The sequence below is a fragment of the Salvia miltiorrhiza genome, chromosome 6, assembly GCF_028751815.1.
Source record: "Salvia miltiorrhiza cultivar Shanhuang (shh) chromosome 6, IMPLAD_Smil_shh, whole genome shotgun sequence".
Lineage (NCBI taxonomy): Eukaryota > Viridiplantae > Streptophyta > Magnoliopsida > Lamiales > Lamiaceae > Salvia > Salvia miltiorrhiza.
Window position 1 is genome coordinate 30,173,550 of NC_080392.1, and position 24,947 is coordinate 30,198,496.

At 40.5% G+C, this 24,947-nt stretch overlaps 1 protein-coding gene and 2 long non-coding RNA genes across 3 annotated transcripts; 2 read left to right on the forward strand and 1 right to left on the reverse strand.

The window, feature by feature from the left end:
* Nucleotides 1-342: 342 nt before the first annotated feature.
* On the reverse strand, nt 343-4,755 carry LOC130990742 (uncharacterized). Its single transcript, XM_057914972.1, has 5 exons — nt 3,133-4,755; nt 2,103-2,923; nt 1,709-1,947; nt 1,356-1,498; nt 343-351 (listed from the first exon to the last, which is right to left on the reverse strand). Exons 1-5 carry the CDS (start codon nt 4,753-4,755, stop codon nt 343-345), a joined length of 2,835 nt encoding a protein of 944 aa, XP_057770955.1.
* Nucleotides 4,756-16,432: 11,677 nt separating this feature from the next.
* LOC130989050 (uncharacterized) lies at nt 16,433-17,708 on the forward strand. The gene is made up of 3 exons (XR_009090426.1): nt 16,433-16,998; nt 17,208-17,262; nt 17,405-17,708. It is a non-coding gene; the product is annotated as an uncharacterized LOC130989050 (long non-coding RNA).
* A 2,005-nt stretch (nt 17,709-19,713) lies between these two features.
* On the forward strand, nt 19,714-22,731 carry LOC130989059 (uncharacterized). The gene is made up of 3 exons (XR_009090435.1): nt 19,714-19,915; nt 21,845-21,908; nt 22,418-22,731. It is a non-coding gene; the product is annotated as an uncharacterized LOC130989059 (long non-coding RNA).
* Nucleotides 22,732-24,947: the final 2,216 nt, after the last annotated feature.

Here is a 24,947-nt window from a genome sequence, read left to right on the forward strand (position 1 = left end):
CAACAACACTAAACGGATACGAAAAGGTGGGAAACCCCCAACGAAAACGAAAAGAACCAGAAACGCAGACTGAACAACCCAAAAAGTACTGCGCAGAAATAAGCTCAAAACCCTCTATACTACCCAAGGATTCCAGAAAACACAACGAAAAGTAAACGAAAACTGGAAAAAGTATACGCAGAAACTGTCCCGAAGGGCTCTATACTACCCAAGGACTCCAGAAAACACAACGAGAAATAATCAAAAATCGGAAAAAATGTACGCAGAAACTGCCCCAAAAGGCTCTATACGATGCCAGTGAAACTGTAGGAACAAGATGTTGCAAGAAAATTTTCGGAACTTCTATAGGTTCTGAAAAAAAAAAGAAAATTCAAGAACCAAACGAAAATTATGACGTATGGATTTATATGGATGTGTGTAAGTCGTATGATGAAGGATGTGTATAAGCGTGTATGTTTATGAGTAATTCAGACCACGCAGATAACTTAATTCGAGAGATATTATGGTATTGAAATCACAGCAGAACAAAAATAGACGCAGAAAACGGAACAGAAAACTCAGACGCAGAGAACCCTAAAACGCAGAAAACGGAAACCCTAAATTCTACCCTTGACACAGAAACAAAACGAAACTTGGATACGAAACGCGGCTCTGGTGCCAAATGATACGATCCTTGCCGATCGATCGAACACAACGCACGCGGAAGACTGAACTGGAACGGAAAAGGATGGAAATCCCAAAACCTCTGAATCTAACCCACGGAATGATTTAGGCGAACGGATCCCTAAACCCCAACGTGCAGTTGACGCAGCAACTCAGGGACGCTGAATGACACCCGACGAGGGTTGGTTGATCTCGCCGTTACGTCGATAAATTGAATTCGTCTTGGAAAAATCAAGAAGAATTCGAAACTCTCAAGAGAGAATAAAAAACTCACAATTTGATTAAAGGTAGGCTAATTTTCGTCCAACATGTAGCATCCATATATATAGGCAAAACTAAACCTAGTCTAATAAGGAAACAACTTAAAAACAAGCCCTAATAAGCCAAACAAGGCCCTTACTACTTAAATTCGAAAATAACAAGGCCCTTTAAACTCATGGGCTGCGAAAATAACAAAGCTGAAATAAATAAATGAAGTCTTCAAAATAAATCAAATCTTCAAGCTTCGGCCCACTCGCATGTAATGAGATTAATTAGACTTGGGCCGACTCCACCATCTCCAATAGGTCTCTTCATCAACTCTTGAGCCCATACTTCTTGAACTAATCTCATCAAGCTCTCCTTGAACTTCTTGGCTCGTGCTCTTGTAACCGGACCAACAGGAACATGCACCGGGTCTTGCACCAACGAACCTTGGGCTGCATCATTAACCCACCCCCATGAGCTTCACGAACAAGCAATTCACGCATGGAACACTTAGGAATGCACAATTTATTTTCTCTAAATAAATAGCCCTCATGCTTATAGAACTTATCAAATGCAGCATGCTCACAAGCTAAATATAGAGAACCAAAATCAGAATCATTGGCATACAATTCCTTAATTGACTCAAAACCAAGAAGCTTAGAACTCAAAGTAGTGATCAAAGCATACCTTCGAGACAACGCATCAGCCACAATGTTTTCCTTCCCTTTTTTGTACTTGATCACATATGGAAACGATTCAATGAATTCCACCCACTTAACATGTCTCTTGCTAAGCTTACCTTGACCCTTGAGGTATTTGAGAGATTCATGATCCGTGTGAATTACAAACTCTCTTGGCCACAAGTAATGCTGCCATGTTTCCAAAGCTCTTACCAAAGCATATAACTCTTTGTCGTAGGTTGGATAGTTCAATTGAGCTCCTTTCAACTTTTCGCTAAAATAAGCAATTGGCTTTCCATCCTGCAACAAAACAGCACCTACTCCTACTCCAGAAGCATCACATTCAAGCTCAAACATTCTATCAAAGTTAGGTAATGCAAGAATAGGAGCAGAAGTTAGTTTTTCTTTAAGGAGATTAAAAGCATGTTCTTGTTTTTCCCCCAATGAAAACCAACATCTTTTTTCACTATCTCATTCAAAGGTGCAGCAATCGTGCTAAAATCCTTAACAAACCTTCTATAGAAACTAGCGAGACCATGAAAACTTCTAACTTGTGCCACATTTTGAGGAATTGGCCATTCTAAGATAGCTTTCACTTTCTCTTTTTCCATTTCAATTCCATTAGCACTCACAACAAAACCAAGAAAAACAACTTTATCCATGCAAAAAGAACACTTTTTAAGATTAGCATACAATGATTCTTTTCTTAAAGTGTCTAAAACAGCACGCAAATGATCAAGATGTTCTTCAACATTTTTGCTATAGATCAAGATGTCATCAAAGTAAACAACCACAAATTTTCCAATGAAATTTCTCAAAACATGATGCATCAATCTCATGAAAGTACTAGGTGCATTAGTTAATCCAAAAGGCATGACTAACCACTCATACAAACCATACTTTGTTTTGAAAGCAATTTTCCATTCATCTCCTTCTCGAATTCGAATTTGGTGATAACCACTTTTCAAATCAATTTTACTAAACACAATTGCCCCATATAACTCATCAAGCATATCATCTAGCCTAGGAATAGGATAGCGATACTTTACCGTGATCTTGTTAATTGCTCGACAATCCGTGCACATTCTCCACGATCCATCTTTCTTGGGCACAACAATCACCGGTACAGCACATGGACTCATGCTCTCACGAATCTTTCCTTTCTCCAACAACTCTTGGACTTGCATTTGGATCTCTTTAGTCTCTTCCGGATTGGCTCGATAAGCTGGTCGGTTTGGTAGAACAACCCCGGGAGCAAAGTCAATTTGATGCTCAATACCTCTTAAATGAGGTAATCCACTTGGTTCGTCCTCAGGAAAGACGTCCTCAAACTCCTGCAAAAGAGACACAAAAGTACTAGGCAAAGATGGGGTTAGTTCGTTAGTGCTAAAGAATGACTCTTTGTACACCAAAATGAACACACTCTTTTCTTCGACTATTGCACTCTTTATTTCTTTTGTTCTCACATAAAAATTCTGTTTTTTTTTTCCCTCACTCTTGCTTTTCTCTCGACTCTTTTTTCACTCGACTCTTTTTTGACTACCTCACTTTTATTGCTCTCAACCTCACGAGCTCTCCTTGCTTGAGACAATTTCTGCTGGTCCTCTTGAACTTGTTGAGGTGTCAAAGAAACAAGCATGATGGATTTGTTGTTGTCCTTGAAGGTGTAGTGATTGCGGAATCCATCATAGGTCACCCTTCGATCAAACTGCCATGGCCTCCCCAAAAGAATGTGACTAGCATGCATTGGCACCACATCACAAAGAACTTCATCTTTATAATTGCCAATAGAAAATGAAATTAGAACTTGTTTGGTCACACGAATTTCACCACATTCATTAAGCCATTGTAGCTTATATGGATGAGGATGCCGTTCAGTTTTTAAGTTCAGTTTCTCCACCATCTCGCCACTTGCAACATTGGTACAACTACCACCATCAATAATTAACATGCAAACTTTACCTTGGACTAAACATCTTGTGTGGAAGATGTTCTTTCTTTGTTCTTCCTCCTGTTTGATTTGCACGTTTAGAGCCCTTCGAACCACCAAAAGCTCACCATGTTCCGGTACAATCTCCTCCAATTGTTCATCATCTTCACCATCATCATCATCATCATCATGTTCACTTTCAGATTCGATTTCTCCATTTGGCTTCAAGACCATCACCCTTTTGTTTGGACATTGAGATGCAATATGTCCAACACCTTGACATCGAAAACATTTGATATCTCTATTTCTAGTAGAATATGTAGAATTAGAGATACCTTTTCCCTTTTCGCCTTCGTTGGACTTGAATTTGGACACATCATTTTGAGGTTTAGAGGCTGCCCCAAAATTTGACTTAGACGAAGTCCACTCCTTCGACTTTGAAGATTGAGAACTTGTTGGAAAATTCCTTTGAAAGGTTCCCTTCTTCTTCAATTGCCTCTCCACTTTCATGGCCATGTGAACCATATCCTCCAGCTCCACATAGTGTTGTAGGTCCACGATGTTTGCAATCTCCTTATTCAGCCCGCATAGGAATCGAGCCATGGTTGCCTCTCTATCCTCATCAACATTTGCCCTAATCATGGCAATCTCCATCTCTTTGTAGTACTCATCAACAGATTTAGTACCTTGATTCATAGATTGTAATTTCTGATACAATTCACAAAAATAATGAGAAGGTACAAATCTCTTACGCATTATGCTTTTCATTTCCTCCCATGTGGAAATTGGTCTCTCTCGATAGCGTCTTCTATTTGTTGTCAATTGATCCCACCAAACTATTGCATAATCAGTGAATTCAATTGCAGCAAGTCTAACCTTCTTTTCCTCGGAGTAGTTGTGACACTCAAAGATGAGCTCCACCTTTCTCTCCCACTCCAAATAGGCTTCAGGATCACTCCTTCCTTGGAATGTTGGGATCTTCAATTTGATGCTTCCCAAGTCACCATCAACTTCATTTTGATGTCTTCTTCTTCTACCTCCTCCTCGCCTTTCATTTCGATGTGTTGATGTACGATCATCTTCTCCATCGCTCTCTCTTTCCTCCTCATTCCTTGGTGGTGCTTGAAATTCCAGCCTCTCTAATCGTTCTGTTACATTTTCCATAACAGCTCCAAACCTTGCAAATTGTTGTTGCATGGCTTGCAATGTAAATTCAATAGGATTTGTGTTTTCCATGACCTCACAATTCACTCGTGTTTCACACAAATATATCCTCACACAAACACTCGTGTATCACTCGTAGGCTTTTACCACCCCTCAAATAAACTCACCACTCAATGCCTTTTACCACTCAATTCTCGTTTGTAAGAATTTCAAATGAACTAAAACAAATCAAGAAAGAACAAGACAAGTAGAATTCACCAAACTTCAGCCCTTGGATGCAAGAATTGATATTTTGGAACAAGTGTATGAAACTCCTAAGGAAAATTGAAGTGAAATAGAAATTTTGGATTTTTTTTTTGGAAATATATGTATTTTTTTTTTCATTTTTTTTTTAGTTTATATGAAGTAACAACAATGGAAAACAAAAAGATACTGGAACTTTGCAGATTTTTTTTTTTTTTTTTGCAACTATTTTTGTAGGACAATGAGGATGAATATAAGAGAAATATGAAAGGATGAAGAAAATAAAAGATAGAGTTTGGATCAATACCAGATTGCTCTGATAACCAAATGATATGGATAGAAGTGGACGAAGGACCCGTTGGATATAATGACCCAAGAACCCGACGTATATGAGTAGGCAGCGGACTCCCTAGATCGAGAATCTAGTTTGATCAACCCCTAAGAGCGTAGAAACCTCGACCCGTTGGCTATATAATCAGCCAAGAACCTCGGTATGGATGAACGCCACAAGACCTTGCTCAAGTGTCTTGATAAGTTCTAAAACAAGTGAAAAACTCAACAAAGAGAATTCAACTCACTAAGCATAAGCAATTTTCGTTTATAACAATGGTGTCTCTAATACAAGTGATTACATGCCTATTTATAGGCTCAAAAAGGTCTCTTGAGAGCCCCATTCCCTTACCACTACTTAGAACCATTAAAAAGGCACATAAAATCACAAATGTAACTCCAAAACACTTGGTATGTCTCTTGGACACCAAAAGTCACTTATTAAACATAAAAAAAGTAACTTAAAATGATCTTTTTGTGGGCTGCACCCATTTGGACGAAAATGTGGAGTTTATTCTTTAATTTGGGCCTCCAAAATATGATAGCTTAATGAGCCCAAACTTCAAGTAGCATCAAGCCCACCAACTTGAATAATATTCACCATTTGGCCCAATGTAGAATTGTCTTGGACTTGGGCTTTAATTTCACCAACTAAAAGCATCATGGACTCCTTTATTCTTTTGGCTCTAGCTCTTGTGATTGGCCCACTTTGAATAATCAAAGGATCCATCTTGTCCTTGGCCAGCTTGGACGCATCTCCATTAGTGCACACAGCTTTCGCCTGCGAGATTTTCTTATCCTCATCTCCCATCTTCTTGGTGTGAACAATTATCTTTTTTTCTTTATCATTGGCTGAAATAGAAATTTTATTAAAGAAAAACAAAACCCTTGAGAGCACAGGCGCAAACAAGGAAAGTTCGGAAAAACCCAAACCAAAAAAACAAAAAAGACAAAAAACCCAAGCGAAAAAAGAAAAAAAAAAAAACAAGAACGAACAAGAGACGGGACCGCAAAGGGTCACAACCAAGGCCAAGCAAAGTCCACGCCAGAGCCGTCCCGGGTAGAGCACAACACAAGAACGCGCGGCAGAGAAAACAAGCGCCAAAGGAACCAAGCGCCAGAGGGATCAAGCGCCAGAGGAATCAAGCGCCAGAGGGATCAAGCGCCAGAGGGACCCAGGGCCAGAGGGACCCAGGGCCAGAGGGAACAAGCACCAGAAGAAACAAGCGCCAGAGGGGTCAAGCGCCAGAGGAATCCAGTGCCAGAGGAATCAAGCGCCAGAGGGATCAAGCGCCAGAGGGACCCAGGGCCAGAGGGACCCAGGGCCAGAGGGAACAAGCACCAGAAGAAACAAGCGCCAGAGGGGTCAAGCGCCAGAGGAATCCAGTGCCAGAGGAATCAAGCGCCAGAGAGAACAAGCGCCAGAGAGATAAAGCGCCAGAGAAGTTAAACGCCAGAGAGATCAAGCGCCAGAGAAATCAAGCGCCAGAGGGATCAAGCGCCAGAGGGATCAAGCGCCAGAGGAATCAAGCAACCTTTTCCATGAATTCCGCAGATTTCGGGGAACAACCCCGCCGCGCTGTCATCAAAGGCTTGTTACCCCCTTTCTTCCCAGGGGGGTCAATAGAAACTCCACCTGTCGGGGAGGAACTGCGAAAAGAAACATAGCAAAATCGTCCCGAGTCGGCGGTGGACGGGGTCCGCCCACCTCTCCCCCCACGACCCTGGGGAAGAGGGGGACGAGCTGCCAGAACTTTCTTCGGATGGGGGGAGGATGGACCCAAGGGACGCTGCGACCCGGACGCCAAATCGCCAGTGACCGCCAACAGCACCGGTTGCGCGTTTTTCATCAGGGGAGAAGAATCCTTCAACAGGTCCGAGCCAGAGAGATCCGCCTCCGCCGATACTACCTCAATACTCTTACTCAAGGAGTGCACGACAGCCAAGGAGCCTTCCACATGATTCACAGCAGAGTCCTTGATGATACTCATATCGTCTGGTCCTTTCCCAACCTCCGTCTCCAGCCCCTCATCAAGAGCCTCGAACATATTATACGTGGAGATACCCGATGAAACAGCCACTGGGGTGCGAGGAGAGTCCTCCGAAGGAACCTCCTGAGACAAGGAAGTAGTCTCCTTTGTAGCCGGCAAAGCAACTGGCTGATCCTTCGTTACCTCCCTATCTTCCGGCGGATCCGAAGCCAGCGCCTGGACAACATTCCTGCTCCTGGCGCGTCTCCACCTAGATCGAGCCCGGCGCCGTCTGCCACGTCGACCTCCATTTTGCCCTGCCGGCTGAGTCGGGGAAGACGGCTCACCATCTGTCTCCGAGGGGAGTTTCCTGCAATTCTCAGTAGAGTGGCCAACAGTAGAGCAAAGACAGCAAAAAGAAGGCAACTCCTCATATTTAAACTCAATTTCAAAAATGTCCCCATCGCACTGCACATCAAGAGAATCAGGTATGGACAGTGCTAAATTCATTTCAACAAGAACTCTAGCAAAATAACCCACTGACGCCCTTGCCGACAAGCCATCCACAAGGAGCGGAGTGCCCACATGCTTAGCAATACCAACCAAGACTTCCGAATGCCAAAATTCATGGGGTAAATTAAAAATACGAACCCAAACCTGTGCCATGGAAGACTCCAGCTTATTAGGGTTGAAATTTGGAGTCCAGGCTTGCAAGAAGAGAATTCCGACACGAAGACGCCAAGCAGATTTCGCAAAAGCAACTTCAAAGTCCGTTGGAGAAGTGAACTTCAGAGTGAAGTAGCCCTTTCCCAAAGGAATAACCTCCCATGCCGAACTAGGTTGCCAGACAGCGGAAAGCTCGGCGAAAAGATCCGCAGCAAAACGAGGCGCCTCCCCTTTTTTGAGAAACATCCTACCATGGAGAGAAAATTGGAAAGTTTTTATCTGTCTTTGCCGGAAAGCCGAAGAAAGCGACAAGCATGGGCGGTCCGCAATCATGCCCGGTTTCAGGACAGTAAAGTTATGAGCAGGGACATCAGCGGGACGCCCCGAGCCAGCTTTAAGAGTCTCAGCAAAAGACATCCCTTTGGGAAGGTGATCACGGTCCTTTCCCATCAGTTCCGAAGAGGGAACAGGCTGCACTTCCACGGTGCTGGAAGTAGAGTTCGTCGATCCCACCATCGAGGCGACAGCATAGTCGGCTGGGAACCTAACAGTAACCGGCGGCGTTGAAGATCCGAACTGGGTCGGATCAAAAAAGAAAACCCTATTATTGCAAACCTGAAAACCATGGGAGAGAGACGGCTCCTTTAGCAAGGGGGCCTTGAATTTGCCGAGGGGCGTTTCCAAGGCCCTTGTGGCCGAAGACTGCCAGAGAGGGTCATGGCCGGAACTTCCTTCCTTTGGGGCTCGAAGAGTGGTCGGAGCCTTAGACCAGGATTGCTCCTTTTCCAACAACGGCGGCGGAGCCCTACCCTTAGCGAAGGCCGAACAGAGACTCCAATCGAAAGAAACCTCGTGTGTCGCAACAGAATTCGAGGCTGGCGGGGAGGCCATTCCAGCCGAATTCACCAAGATTCTAGGGTTGTGTAGCAGATTTTGAGAAACCCTAGGCTGCGCCCCAAGAAGATCCGAGAGCGGGGGAAACTCAGATGGTAAGAGGGAGGTCATGAGGCCGACCGGAGAAGACCAAAGCCGGCCGGCCAGAAAAGAGGCAGGAGAGAGCCGCCTAGGCGGCGGCGGCGCAAAACCCTACGAGAGACGAGAGCATTAGGTCGCCGATCTCTCTAAAATTTGTGGAACAAAAAAAAAATCCATCAAAAATAACCATCTTCTTTTGCCATCTAGCTACATTGTATAATGATTTTTCTTTATCATTGGCAGAGGAACGGATATTGGCAGAGAAATGGTTGATTTCTCTGCTCTGGCTGTTGAGCACTGAGCTTTGCTTCGCTGCTCTGATATCTTGAGGCTGTGCACGCCGGTCTGATTCTTCAAGTAGCCTCTCTAGCTCATCCACTATGAGTTTATGCTCTGTCTCCTCGGTACTGGCAACTTTTTTCTCATTCTTGCAATGGGGGATCTCCAGCTTGATTTCCTTGGCATCCTTGCCGTTCCGCTGCTCTGGATGATCCCGCTGCTGAGTCCCGCTTCTCAATTGAATTGCGTTACACTTTTTACTTGGTTTCACAGCACGTTGCTCTTCAAACACCTCACTCTTCATCAGACTACGGGGGAATGGAGCTTTTGGGATGTACTCCCTAAGTGGAATAGGAGATTTGTGTGGTTCCTCACTTGGTTGTTTGTTCTCCTTGCTCATCCTCCTGTCTTTTGGAGACAGAGTGCCATCGAGAATCGCATTGCATTGGTCATTCTGCTTGCCTTCGGTATGTCGAGGCCTGCTCTGCACAACTGCATGGCTAGCCATTTGGCTAACTTGCGTCTCCAAAATCTGTACCTGCTTGGACAGTGCTGAAACATTGTTCCCCATGTTAGCCATACCATTCTCTAAACTGGCCATCCTTGCACCCATACTCTTCTCAAGATTGGCAATCTTGGCACCCACAGTCGTCTCTATACTGGCCATCTTGTTGTCAATAGTAGTTTCGAAACTAGTCATCTGCACCAACAACTGTTGCATCATCTCTTCAAGTGGCACCTTCTTAGGCTCATTGACAATCATCCTTGTGGGGCTCCGATCATGTGGCAATTGGTAGCTATTGGAGGCCATCTCCTCCAATTCAAAAGTGTTTGCCTGTATAGTTGACCCCCGTCCACCTCCATCAAATTGCCCAACTTGAGATTGGTACATGTAATCGAGTAGTGAAGGTGGTGGAGGAGGTTGTGCACGTCTGTTGGCCTCTTTAATTTGTCTTTGTTCATCCAGCTGCCTCTGCAGTTCTGCAACCATACGCCACGCAGCTTCAAGATTAAAATTCTCAGCCATTGCTTGCTTCTTCTTCTCGCGGTTATCCAACAGCTGAGACACCAAACGAAAAATAAGAAACAAGTAAACAAAAACTAAAAATAAAAAATAAAAAAAAAACTTATAACGCCTGAAATAATGCTTAAGTCTAGTAAGAAATATTAAAGTAAATTCTAAACAGTCCCCGGCAACGGCGCCAAAAAATTGATCACTAATTTCTTAGCAACAAAAACTGCAACTAACACAGGCAATTGTAGCAAGTAAAAAGTAACCGAGTATCGTATCCACAGGGACTATTATAACGAATCACTGTAAGTAATCCTAATTAAACTCTAGTAATATTCAGGCAAACGAAAGAAGGAAGGTTTAATTAACACTAAACTCAAATAGTAGTAAATAAAAGCACGTAGAAGAATTCAAATATAAAAGACAACTGATCCTAGGGTAGTAAATTCATTAACTAAACCTATGCAATAAATCTATTAATCCTATGTACCAGTTTAATCCAGCTATGATGAGAGATCACTTAATTAATCAATTACTCTCGCTAGAGCAGCAACGATCGTAGATTAGTAAATTCTCTATCTCCGTTAGGTCTCAAGAAAATCTATTAACTCCCAATAGCTCCTAAGAATAGCTCCCTATGATCCACCTATCTCCGCTAGGTCTCAAGGTTAAAATCATATCATACATTCCTGAATCCGCTAAACAGTTATCTCCGCTAGGTCTCAAACCGAATAGCTACACATGCAAATTATTGGCCAGATAATCCACAAGAAATTAAGCACCAGGAATTATGAATCATAAACTGGAAGGCACAAAGGTTACAAATAAATCACATAAATTCAATCAACTATTTACAAACCCTAGAATCAGCTAAAGGAAACTAGCCAGACATGCTTAAATAAAACTTAAACATAATTAAGAAGAAAGCGATTATAAAAATTGAATTGAATAAAAACTGAATAAAAACGATTGTAGCGACTTGAATCTTCAATCTTGATCCAAGCCTTGAAAACTAGAAAGCTAAAAATATTCTAACGCTAAAAAATTGAAATATGAATGTTCGGGTATCAGGGTGTCCTTGAATAGGTCAAAAGAGGACCTATTTATAGTTTTCAGATTTCCTTCGGATCACCATGGAAGTTGCCATGCAAAGTAGAATTCTAATGGAATTAGAATCGTGTGAAATAAGGCAACTCTCCAGCTGGATGCGCGCTCTGGAAAATACTCCCACTCTTGCCGAATTCGTAGCTCTCGCCAGAGGAATGGTTGATTTCTCTGACCTCTCGATTCCGCTGTAAAGGACTCTCACTTGGCTGCTCTGACTATTGACTCCTCTGGTGATGACTTTGCTACATTGGCTTCTTGATTTCGCTGACTCCAGAGAAATGGTGATTTCTCTGGCGATTGATTCCTCTGTACTGGTGAGTTGATTCCGCTGCTCTGGTGTCTTCGCTACTATGGAGATTGGTTTCTCTGATGCCAGAGGAATGGTAATTTCGCTGCACTAGACTTTGATTTCTCTGGCGCTGGACTTTGATTTCTCTGGAGACCAGAACACCTAGAAAACGCCAAATTCATCCAAACTTCTCCAAAATTGCATTTTTCCATCTCGAAGGCCTAAATCTCCTGCAAAGCATAAAATACACCATAAACGCACCAAATTCCAGAAGATTATCTTAAAACACGCACAAATAAACCCTTAAAAATAGAGTAAATTAAGCATAAATCAACTCCCCCACACTTATCCTTTTGCTTGTCCTCAAGCAAAATCTATATGAATCCTAGGAAGAAATTGATTTCAACAATGTTCATTTCCATCCAAACATTCACAAAGTCAATTCAAAACTTTACCATCAACACACATCTCTCGGTCATGCAAGTAACTCAAAGTTTAAGAAGCAACAAAAGAGTAATGCAAGTAATTCGATCAGACCCAATTCTCCGCTAGAAGTGAATTCCCTAATGTGATCGCCTTTATAATCAATATCACCAATTTTCACACTTCGTGTGCTTGAGACGCTGAATGACAAACGACGAGGGATGATGAACTCGTCGATTCGTCGATAGGTTGAATTCTTGTTTGGATAATCAAGAAGAATTCGAAACTTGAGAGAGAATAAATTCACAATATTATTATCAAAAATCGTCTACCTTCGTCCAACACAAAACAACCCTTTTTATAGGGAACAGGAAACCCTAACGTAAATAAGGAAACAAACGTAAACAAAGAAACAAAGAAACTTGTTCAGTAAGTCAAAAGAAAACCCTAGCGAGAAAAACCATATGCTTTGGAAAAACGCAGAGGAATCAAGTCTGCTCTGGCTGAACGATTCCTCTGCTCTGGTAAAGCCAGAGGAATCGAATCTTCTCTGGCGGCTAGATTCCGCTGCTCTGGCGAAGCCAGAGGAATCGAGTCTTCTCGGATGGGACGATTCCGCTGCTCTGGCATAGCCAGAGGAATCGAGTCTTCTCGGGTGCTCCGATTCCATTGCTCTGGCAAGGCCAGAGGAATCGAGACTTCTCGGGTGGGACGATTCCGCTGCTCTGGCGAGGCCAGAGGAATCGAGTCTGCTCTGGAGATTTCGCTGCTTTGGCGATTTCGCTGCTCTGGCGATTTCGCTGCTCTGGTGTCTGGCTCCGCTCTGTAAGTAACAAGGTTTACTACCTTTGAGCTCTGATCTGTCAGTCCTTCTCCAATTGGTCTTTTCAGCTCTTGCCTCCAGATTTCTTCCACCAACGACATTAAATTAGCCTTGAACGTCTTGGCTCTAGCTCTCGTCACCGGACCAACGGGCACATGTACCGGATCTTCACTCTGTGCAGCCTCTGAAACTCGGCTCTGCTCTACATCCTGAGCTCTGCTCTGAACTGCATCATTCACCCTCTCTTGAAAAGGATTTGTCTTCAAATCCACAGCATCGCCTACAGCAAAGGGACTTAGATCAGTAACATTGAATGTAGCGCTCACATTATACTCACCGGGTAAATCAAGTTTGTAGGCATTATCATTGATCCGTTCCAATACTTGAAATGGACCATCTCCCCGCGGAAGTAACTTGGAACGCCTCTGCTGTGGAAAACGTTCCTTGCGCATGTGAAGCCAAACCCAATCTCCGGGCTCAAACACGATCTTGCGGCGACCTTGATTAGCCTGCTCTACATACTGCCATGTGCGGCGCTCTATGTTAGCTCTGGCCTTCTCATGTATATGCCGTACAAAGTCTGCCCTGCACTGACCATCCATTTTGACGTGCTCGGACTCGGGTAGTGGAGCCAAGTCCAGAGGTGTCAAGGGATTGAAACCATACACAATTTCAAAAGGAGAATATTTAGTGGCAGAGTGAACAGCACGGTTATAAGCAAACTCAACATGAGGAAGACACTCTTCCCAAGACTTGATATTCTTTTGAATTATGGCCCTAAGCAACGTAGACAAAGTCCTATTTACTACTTCGGTTTGACCATCAGTTTGTGGGTGACAAGTAGTAGAAAATAAAAGTTTCGTGCCTAACTTACACCACAAGGTCTTCCAAAAATAGCTCAAGAACTTGGCATCTCTATCAGAAACAATGGTCCTAGGCATACCATGCATGCTACAAGAAAAACAGGTTCTTGTGACGACATTCTGAGTGACGACAAAAATTTTGTCACTACAAACATCTGTATTGTGACACCAATTTTTGTCGTCACAAAAATGTGTAACAGTGACAAATTTTATTGTTGTCAGTAGTTATTGTCACTATATGTTAGTGACGATCATAATTTTATCACTATAAATATATATATAGCGACAATAAATGTTGTCGTCACAAAAATGTGTAACAATGACACAATTTATTTTTGTCAGTATTTATCGTCACTATATGTCAGTGACGATCGTGTCGTTGTCACTACAAACATACATATTGTGAGACTATTTTTTTTTGTCACAAAAAACTATAATAGTGACAAGTTCTATTGTTGTCAATATTTTTTGTCACTATAAATTAGTGACGATCTTATTTATGTCACTATAACTATATATGTATAGTGACGATCTCATTTATGTCACTATAACCATATATGTATAGTGACGATTATTTGTCACGTCACAATAAAATAAATTAGTGATAAAATATATTATTGTCAATATTTACTGTGACTATATATCAGTGACGATTATGGTGTTGTCACTAGACACACACACACACACACATATATACAGGGACAATATTTTCGTCCGACACAAAAACTATGTATTAGTGACACATTTTTTGTTGTCAATATTTGTCGTCACTATATGTTTGTGACATCTTTTTTTGCCACTCCAACCATCTCTATACTATAATAATATCTTCCGTCACAAATAATAGATAACAATGACAAATTTTATTATCACAAATATATATGGTATTAGGTAATTTTAATATGTACAATATCTAAAATAATATATATAAACATGCATCAAGAACTCATATTATAGTAGTTAGTTTTTTATGTGTTTGGTGTAGATTTGATCGTTTTTTATGTATTGGGATATTGATTTTAATATATTATTATTGATTTTTTTTATTGTACTAAAAGTTAATACAGTATACATATATTTTGGTATAAAATTTTAAATAATTTTTGCCAGGTCAATTTTAATAGAAAAATTCACTAATAGTTTTTGGATTTACGGTTTATTATTGCCTCGAGAAAATATATTGTGAAATACCAATATATTAAAAGTTTCAAAAACTCCTTCTATACTAATATAAAATTTGAAAGAAAAAATATTTAGATATTTTGGTGATACTACTACTCACTACTACAAAATTATACATACTTCTACTACTCACTCAATACATAACGGTTTTTTTAAAAAACCATTATGTATGAGCGCACTTTTAGGGATGACAAAAAACCGTTATCTATGTAGTGTTGTCTATAAATTTAGATAACGGTTTATGTTAATCCGTTATGTTTGTGCGTTATCTATTAGTTGCATACATAAGGGTACTACAAAACCGTTAAGCCGACCGTTATCTATGAGCATATTTTAAAACGGTTTATTAAACCGTTATGCATCAGTGCTTTAAAAACTGTTATGTGTAATTTTTTTATTTTTTTTAAACTTATATTATATTATCTGAATCTCATGTTTCTCTCGAATCCCTCCCAATTTCCCTCAAAAAAAAAAAATCCCTCCCAATCAAGCTCTCCTAAAAATTTACACAGAAAATTCTCTCCCCCCTTCTCTTTCAAGCTGAGCGGACCAGCTAGGGCTCTGCCGCCGCGGCCGCCGAAGTTCAGGCGAGGAGCGCCGGCCTCGCCCGCCTTAATTCCTCCGCCTAAAACCCTAGGGCCTAGATCTAGACTCCACCCTCTCCGACCTAAAATTCTAACTTCCTTCCAAATTGTCTGCTCTCCACCCCGTCAAATTGTCTCTCTCAAACCAGTGAAGAACGCAAGAGAAAATCCTAACTTCCTTCCAAATCGGAATCCTCATTGTCGCGGTTGATGCCGCCGCCGACGAACAGTTGTTGCTTCCGATTCTGGCGCCGCATCTACTTTCTCAGACCCTCTCTCTCGATTCACCTCTCTCAATCAAATAAATCAACTGAAACAGGAAAGGGAATGAAGCCCTAATTTCGCCACCCCTGTCATCTGCTATCCCTAGGCGCGCTACTGCACCGCCTGCCACGTCACGCCGACCTTCTCGTCTGCTAACCCTAGCCACCGCGACCAGCGCCGCCTGCTAGTCGCCGCTCCTCTCGTCTGCTAACCCTAGCTACCGCGACCAGCGCCACCTGCTCGTCGCCGCCCCTCTCGTCTGCTTACCCTAGCCACCGCGACCAGCACCGCCTACTCGTCGCGCCCCTCTCATTGTATGTACCATTTTCTATTTTTGCACATTAGTTTGTTCGATTTTGTGTTTGATTGCATTGACAAAGTAAATCTCTCGTTGTTGTAGGACATGGAATGTGGGTTGAGGTTAATTGTTGCCTCTAATTCATGGATTTTGCACTGAGTTTATTTTGTTTTAATTTAGATTTGCTATCTGTTTAGAAGAGATTTAGTGTTTCTAAGGTTAGTTTTGCTTCTGGCTCCATTGCTATCATGGGAATTGGGTATTGGAATGGATTTCACTGTAATTTATAAGTATTTAGATTCAATTTTGTGGAAGCAGATGGAAAGAACAGTGAGAAAGAAAGCTAGCGCTATAAGGTCAAACCATCCGGTCACGGAGCAACGCATGAGGAGTACGATCAATGAGAGGCGAGTATTTCGTGGAAATGAGATATATATATATATATATATATATGTAGTCCCTCTTAATATGGAAAATCTGCAGTTGTGGAATGACATGGATAGAAGTGCTTTTAATATTTTAATGTGCCTCTCAAAAATCCTAACTCAGGCATTCTAAACATTGAGCCATTCTCTCATCTATGCATCTTGACTTGTGTGATTCAGTTTCTTGGATCAAATGCTGAAAATGGTGAGTGCAGCTCGAGTTATTTGCTTAGTACAACATTGTTTTCTATTTTGCAAAAATATTATTTTTTATATAATTTCTGTGTTTCAGGAAAAGAAAATCTTGAAGAATTTGAAGTTATGCCTCAACTAGTTCATGCTCAAATTTCTGAAGGCTGCTCAATTTGACATAAAAGTAAGGTATCCAGTAAAATTTGTGAAATAATTTAGGCTCTATTGGAGATATGGCTTGATTTAAGTGGTCAGTTTTTAGGTATTGCAGAACTTAATATTGATCATAGTTGATGTGGCTCTCTTGCTGCTTGAGCTTTTGATTGCATTCTATAGAATGGATGAGTAATACTAAAAGTTTATTGATTGAGAAGATGTATATTAAGATGGGTAAGAAATTTTCAGCCATTATTCTTAACAGCTTTCACAGCATTTGCTCCATTTTATTCTCTAATGAGTTTATGTTGTGCCGCAGATTGCCATTACATGGTAATATGTTAAAACGTAACTTATCTGTTTTCTGTTGTGTTTGCATTTTTATTTCTACAGCTAAGCTGCTCCAACAGGTTGTGTTAATCAATTTTTATTTTATTTTTCAGAGAGATTGAAAAGTTAAAACTTTCAGAGATGATATGCTGAGAAGGGGTTATTCAGGTCGCCAAGTTGTGAGTTTAATCTCTAAATTATGTTTGATATGATGTTATTGAGAGGGCCACAGATGCTACATTTTTTTGATGTCTTAATCTTTAGCATATGTTGAGGATCTTAAGGGATATGATGTTGTGATGCATATCAGCACGAACGACTCGGATTTAGGGGAAGGAAGATCCAAGTTGAGAGATGAAGAGTAAGACCAACTAGAAGATGATTTGAGAGCTAAACTCCCTGCTATCATTCAAGGCCTAAATCAAAGTAGTCAAATACCGAGTTCTAATTATTGTAAAGTTAGTTGACTAAGTTTTATTTATTAGAAAGACATGATTTTATGATATTTCATAAATATGCTTCTGCCTCAATTTTGCAATTCGTATTTGACTTTTTAGAAATAAGCATGATTATGCTTAAAATAGTGTGATCACGTCTTTACTTAAAGAAGCTTCCGCATCAATTTTGCAATTTGATCTAGTATTTTTAGAAATAAATATGATCACGTCTTTTCTTAAAGAAGCTTCTATATCAATTTTACGCTTCGATTTTTTAGAAAGAAAAGTGATCACGCCCTTTTTTAAAGAAGTTTTTAATATTAAAATAATTTCTATAATTATACATGTATAGTGACGATTATAACATGTGACTAAATGATTACGATTTAATGACAATACACGCGTGTGACTATATGCTGGTTTATATAGTGACGGTTAAAAACATGTCACTAAATGAGAAAATTATAGTGACGACAAATACATTGTGACTATTGGCTGGACAATTTAGTGTCGTTTGTATCATGTCACTAATTTACATCATTATAGTGACAACAATATCATGTCACTGCAAACAGAAACTATTGTGACAAACATCAAACGTGGCTACAAATTTCAAAATATAGTAACAAAAATAAAATCGTCACAATTTAATCATATTCAGTGGCAACATCATCCGTGACAATAAATAGATTTGCAGTGACAATATTTTGTCGTCGTCACTGTAGGTTTTAGCGACGGTTGATATAGCCGCGACTTACCGACGACCACAAAAGTTGTCACTGGGATGCTTTAGTGACAATTTTGGCATATATAGTGACAAAAATTGTCGCCACTAAAAGCATTTTTTTTGTAGTGCAACCGAACAACTTCTCGAAAGAACAAATTGGCTATATGTGATGCATCATCAGTTTTATGACATGGTATAAAATGTGCCATTTTAGAAAAACGATCAACGACCACAAAAATTGAATCTCGCCCAAGCTTGGTTCTAGGCAAGCCTAGTACAAAGTCCATGGAGAGATCTATCCAAGGTGTGTGTGGAATAGGAAGGGGTGTGTACAAACCATGTGAATTGACTTGAGACTTGACTTGTTTGCATGTAATGCAACGGCCACAGATGCGTTCGACGTCACGTTTCATATGCGGCCAAAAAAAATGCTCTTGTAACACCGCCAATGTAACACCCCGTACTTTTCCTCATGTTGTGAGAAAGTGTCTAAACACTATTGAGAGTACTGAGATGTCAAATTACGAGACTACTTTTTTTTATGAGCAGATAAGACAGATTGTCTTTTAAATAGAGATACGAGTGAATAAACCGATGATGGAATTAGAGTGATGAGATTTGAGAAATGAGTTGAGATAGAGATGCTGATTGATATTGAGTTGAGATTTTATTTTATTTCCAACTACCGGGAATAGAGTTACCGGATACTGAATTGTTAGAGATTGACTGTCCTATTAAGAAAAATAGGAATACTGAGTTGGAAATAGAGTCGAGGAAGAAAGAGTGAGAAACCTTGATATATAGAGTCGGTCAGAGAGACGTCTAGCTTATTTGAGCCTGCCGACTGTTTTGATGTGATGTTATGTGAATTTACGTGACTGAGTAATTATGTGATTTTGTGACGTGTGTCACTGTGACCGAGTTATTATGATTTTTATTCGAGACCTTAGCATTTGGAATTTTGTTTAAGTTTCCAAAGCAAGTATGGTTTATTTTTATCGAGAAATCGAATGATGCCGGTTTATGAAAATTTTTCCGAGCATAATATTTTTAAATTATTTTTCTTCCTACGAAGAGGAATATTATATATATGTGAGTGCACTAATATGAGTGCTATAATTATTATTTTGGTCACATGAATATTTATGATGTGGTATTTTATTAATGAGTGACTTTACCATAGTTTTGTGATTTTATTTGATCACCTTTCACACACTTTATTTAATTACTCATACCATATGTTATATGCCTAAATTTTTGCTAAGTATAGAATTGAGAGAGTAGAGATTTAGAGAGTAGAGATTAAGAGAGTGTAGAGATTTAGAGAGAGAGAGATCAAGGCATTAATGCCAAATATTCTCTAAGATTCACAAATCTTTCCAAAGATTAGCCAAATCCTTCTATATCTTGCAAAGGATTTTCCTCTCTCTTCTCCACCCCATTTTCGATCTCTCTCCCTCTCCCTCATCTCTCACTTCACTTTCCACCATTTTTCCTCCATTGATGCACCTTCGGAGCTTCACAAAATCACACCAAAGTCACAAATCACCCTCTAAATCTTACACTAAACACTTCCATCTCCTTAGATTCAAGAAGATCCATGGAGATTCAATCTTGAAGATAGTGAGAGAAAATTTGATTTTTGGTGTAAACTTGGGTAAGTGATTTCTATATTCATAGATTAGACTTGTATGAGTTTGTACATGGGTATTCTTGAGAGTTTGAAGCAAGAAAATCACCCCCTTCATTTTCTACACAATTTTCGAAAAAATGGGTGTTCTACCCTTCAAAAAAATTTTCTTTTTCTTTCCTTGAATTGAGGTGAGAAAAATTATCTATGTGATGTTTGGTAATGATTTGTGTGTGTTTTGAAAAGCTATGCTTTGTGATGTAAAAATTTGGTTGAGTTAGTTTACCCCAATTTGGGAATTTTTGAGTTGATGATCAAGGTGATGAATTGATGATGTATATGAGTCTATGAGATGTATATGATGATGAATGATGGATTAAATTGAGTATATGATGTTGAATGATGTTTTTGATATGAGTTAGCTTACTAAAATTAGGGCTATGTGTATCTAAGCTCTAATTTATAAATTGATGGAGTATATGTGAGTTTAAATGACTAAAATTGATAGATATATGATGAGATTAAAGATCCATGTGAGTTTATAAAATTTCTTAGAGTTTAGTTTAATAAAAATTAGGATCTTCTTGTCTATGTGTCTATTAAGTGATTTAGCTTAAGATATGTGTAATTGAGCATGATGTTAGTGTATAATTATGTATGATTAAGTCTATTGTTAACTAAGTAAAAATTTGACTTGAGTTAGTATATGAGAATTTTTGAGTTTCATATTTTGAGAAGTCATCGATTGTTTAAATGTGGTCTATTTTGATCTATGACCATTATGTGAAAGATGTCATGCTTTTGTTGAGAACTTTATGTTGATATATGAGTTTCTCACTAGAGTTAGTTTACATGATAAAAAGGGAAATATATGTGAAAAATGAGTTATATGAAGTATGAGGTCATTTTGAATGATTGAGTGTTTTAAGCATGAAATTGAGAAGAGGATTTACTTGATACGTTGTAGAAACGTTTTCCTTGAGATTTGAGTTAAGATGTAAAAGAGGAGAGTTAATTTGAGTATGATGAGTATTTTAATGTTTTTGAATGTTTTTGAGTGCTATATGTGTTTTAAATGAACTTTGATTGGCTTTCTTTGAAGGAATGTTAAATTGAGCATTTAAGAGTTGGGAATGAATTTTTGGTGATTTTTCGTAGGCTACTGACCTACTGTGATCGACGGTTTGTCGATGTCAAAAAGCTTTGAAAATTTGAGCACCTCTGTAAAATTTTAAGTCATTTGGACTTGATTTACTATTTTTATAAAATGCAAAACCAAATCTGCACATTTCTGCCGGGAATTTCAGAGAACAGGGTACAAAGTCATTCATTTCAGTGACTTCCTGTGTGATCTAGCTTTCCAAATTTTTATGGTATCAACCTTACTGTATGGTCTAGATATCCACCAAATTTGAGCTCATTTTGACAACATTTACTATTTTTCAAAAATCAATGTTTCCGATTGCTCAAAACTGCCGAATATGGTAGACCTTGGTAAAAACGCCATATCTCCCAAACCACTTGGTGTTTCTGACTCTACTTTTTTTTAAATGAAACTAGACTCAAATACCTTTCTTTTGGTATGAGGCTGGAGTCCAGGGGATGTCGGAGTCAGAACGTGTTAAATTTTGAAGTTGAGTCAGTGGGAAAACAGAGCATGTTTTGTTGATGTTTGCTTGTATTTTCTTATGTGCCTTATGTGTTTATGTTGCCTAAGTGTTTGAATGAGATTAGACGAGTCTTATATGAGAGATGAATCGAGACTTAGAACCATGATTTTCTTGAAACCTATCCTTGGACTTAAGGATTTGAAATGAGTGAAGAGTTTATGTAGAGTTGATTAAGAGATAGAATATAATATAGAGCATGAGTTGAGGCATGAGTTTTTGTCGTTGAGTTTCTAATCGGGATTCATTTTATGACATGAACCTTCGATGATGACGATGATCCCTGAAGACACGAGCAGAGCAAGGAAGTAAGTAACTCCGCTTTGACGGGAGTTTTTGAGTAAGGTCTTCAGGTGGGCAATATTTTGAGTATATGTTTATCATATGAGCTTTCTAAAATGATGTAATGATGTTAAGAACTTATCAAATGTTTTGAGATAAATGATGTTTGAGAACTGTTTGACTTGCCAAATTTTGATGTTGAGCTTGTGTGTTACCCTCTACTGATGAGACGAATTCGGTCCTGCCACAAGCGGGATTTTGTGCACAGAGGTGACTGTGAGCCGTCTTCGGGTCGGCCGGTCACGGTACTTGAGAGGGAGGCCTACTTCTCAGTACCTTTGATGATGAGTAGTGGATGTGGTACATACATGATGAATGTTTAAACTGCGCAGTTACTTATTTATGATGTCATGATTATGAAAACTGCATGCACAGATTCATTGATACTAACTTATTTCTGTGTATTGCTGAGATGTGGCAAGCTTCAAACTTATAGCTCTAAGAGCACCTTTCTTGTTTTTCGGCGTTTGCCCACTGAGTATTATATACTCACGCCCTGCATGTATTTCTAAATGTGCAGGCTAAGCGAGGAGTGAGATTGGTCTGGTGCTGGTGGGGGATCGTTAGATGACGTATTTACTTTATCGTATTTCATTTTTATCGATAAAGTCTCGATGTGAAGTTACTTTGAATATGAATCAAGTAATATACTCACGGTTGTGTGTCTCCATACATGTAACCGGTTCGCCTTTTGCTGCGATACTCTGCATATTATGTTTCCTTATGAAAAATAAGCTATACCTGTTTTGTTTTTGTTCGTGAAATTCCTGATAATTGAAAAGTTACAACGACGTTGACGATTTTACCCTTGGGTTCAATTAATAATATTTTTCCTTAGCATGCTTTGATGTGAGCTTCCGCTTGATGTTCGACCTACTCTTCTATTCCTTTATTCTTTAAAAATAGTCGTATCGATACTCGTACCCCACTATCACTAGTGTCGGGATTTCGGGCTGCGACAGCCAAAGTCTTAGCAATACCAAAATGTCCCATTAATCCCCCACCATGGGACTCAAGCAACAACAGATTGCGTAGAGAACACCTAGGAACACATAACTTATTCTTTCGAAAAAGATAGTTATCATGTCGAAAGTATTCACCACTAGCAGACTGTGCACAAGCTCTATAGATCGCACCGAAGTCCTCATCATTCTCATAAACACTCTTGATACACTCAAACCCAAGTAATTTAGCATCGAGAGTAGAGATCAGAGTGTACCTGCGAGAAAGGGCATCGGCAACCACATTCTCCTTACCTTGCTTGTACTTGATGACGTATGGAAACGTCTCAATGAACTCCATCCACCGGGCATGTCGCTTGTTCAGTTTATACTGCCCCTTCAAGTGCTTCAATGACTCATGATCAGTGTGAATGACGAACTCGTTGGGCCACAAATAATGTTGCCACGTCTGTAAGGCCCTCACGAGCGCGTAGAGCTCCTTGTCATATGTAGGGTAGTTCAACGTCGCTCCACTCAACTTCTCGCTGAAATATGCGATGGGACGCTTCTCTTGCATCAACACTGCACCAATTCCGAGACCATAAGCATCACATTAGATTTCAAACATTTTCAAAAAGTTAGGGAGAGATAATACCGGGGCGTGAGTGAGCTTGTACTTCAATAGCGCGAATGCCTCCTCTTGCGCTTTGCCCCAATTGAACTCCACGTTCTTCTTGATCACGTCTGTGAGTGGTGCGGCCATGCTGCTAAAGTGAGGTACGAACCGCCTATAGAAGCTAGCGAGTCCGTGGAAACTTCGTACCTCGCCAATGCTCGTTGGTGTCGGCCACTCCTGAATGGCGCGGATCTTCTCTGCATCCACCTGGACACCCTGCGAACTAACAACAAACCTGAGAAACACGACTCTATCCGTGCAGAACGTGCACTTCTTAAGATTAGCAAATAGCTTCTCTTTGCGAAGTACGTCCATAACAGATCGTAAGTGCTCAACATGGTCATCCGGATGCTTGCTATATTAGGATATCATCGAAATAGACTACGACAAAACGACCAATGAAAGTACGTAAGACATGGTTCATGAGACGCATAAACGTACCCGGAGCATTAGTCAAGCCAAAAGGCATAACTAACCACCCGTACAAACCAATTCGGATTTGATGATATCCGCTACGCAAATCAATTTTGGAAAACACACAAGCACCATGTAACTCATCAAGCATGTCATCTAAGCGTGGAATGGGATGACGATACTTTACCGTGATATTATTGATGGCACGGCAATCGCAGCACATCCTCATGGTTGAATCCTTCTTTGGTACGAGAAGAACAGGTACCGCACAAGGACTCAAGCTCTCCCTTACGTGCCCCTTAGCTAGAAGCTCGCCGATTTGTCGTTCCAACTTCTTTGTCTCCTCCGGGTTGGTGCGATAGGCTGGTCGGTTCGGGAGCGTCGCGTCGGGCATGAAGTCAATCTGGTGCTCAATCCCCCTGAGTGGTGGCAGACCATGCGGTGTCTCATCTGGAAAAACATCTGCATAGTCCTGCAAAACCGAGTGAATAGAAGGGGGTAGGGAGGAGAGATCGTTAGCAGTAAACAAGGTTTCGCGAAACCGCAACAACACCATCGGTCGTTCCTCTTTCACACACAGCTTGATATCACATGGTCTCGCAAGGAAAGATTTATGTGTCACACCCATCGGCTTGGCCTCCACTTGCTGTGCTCTGTTTTGGGTCGTGGTAGCTTCCTTGAGTAACTGCACTTGGTCCTCGTACACTTGTTGGGGACTGAGAGGAACAAGGGACATTCTCTTGTGCTGAAACTCGAAGGAGTACTTGTTGGTGAAGCCGTCATGGGTCACACGCCGATCGAACTGCCAAGGGCGACCCAACAAGATGTGGCACGCTTGCATTGGAATCACATCACACAAAACTTCGTCCTCATACCTGCCAAGTCGAAGCAGCACACGGACTTGGCTTGTGACTCTCACATTACCGGCGTCACTCAACCATTGCAAGCGATATGGTTTCGGATGTTTCACTGCGGTCAACCCTAGTTTCTCCACCATATGCTTACTTGCCACGTTCGTG

Bases quoted from the DNA above. Each gene is read 5' to 3' on its own strand.
- LOC130990742 (XM_057914972.1), bottom strand. From the start codon at position 4,755: ATGGAAAACACAAATCCTATTGAATTTACATTGCAAGCCATGCAACAA. The intron at 2,924-3,132 runs GTAGTCAAAAAA...TCTCTTTTGCAG, and splicing joins TTGAGAGCAATAAAAGTGAG to GAGTTTGAGGACGTCTTTCC. The intron at 1,948-2,102 runs GTTTGTTAAGGA...TAACTTTGATAG, and splicing joins CTCGCTAGTTTCTATAGAAG to AATGTTTGAGCTTGAATGTG.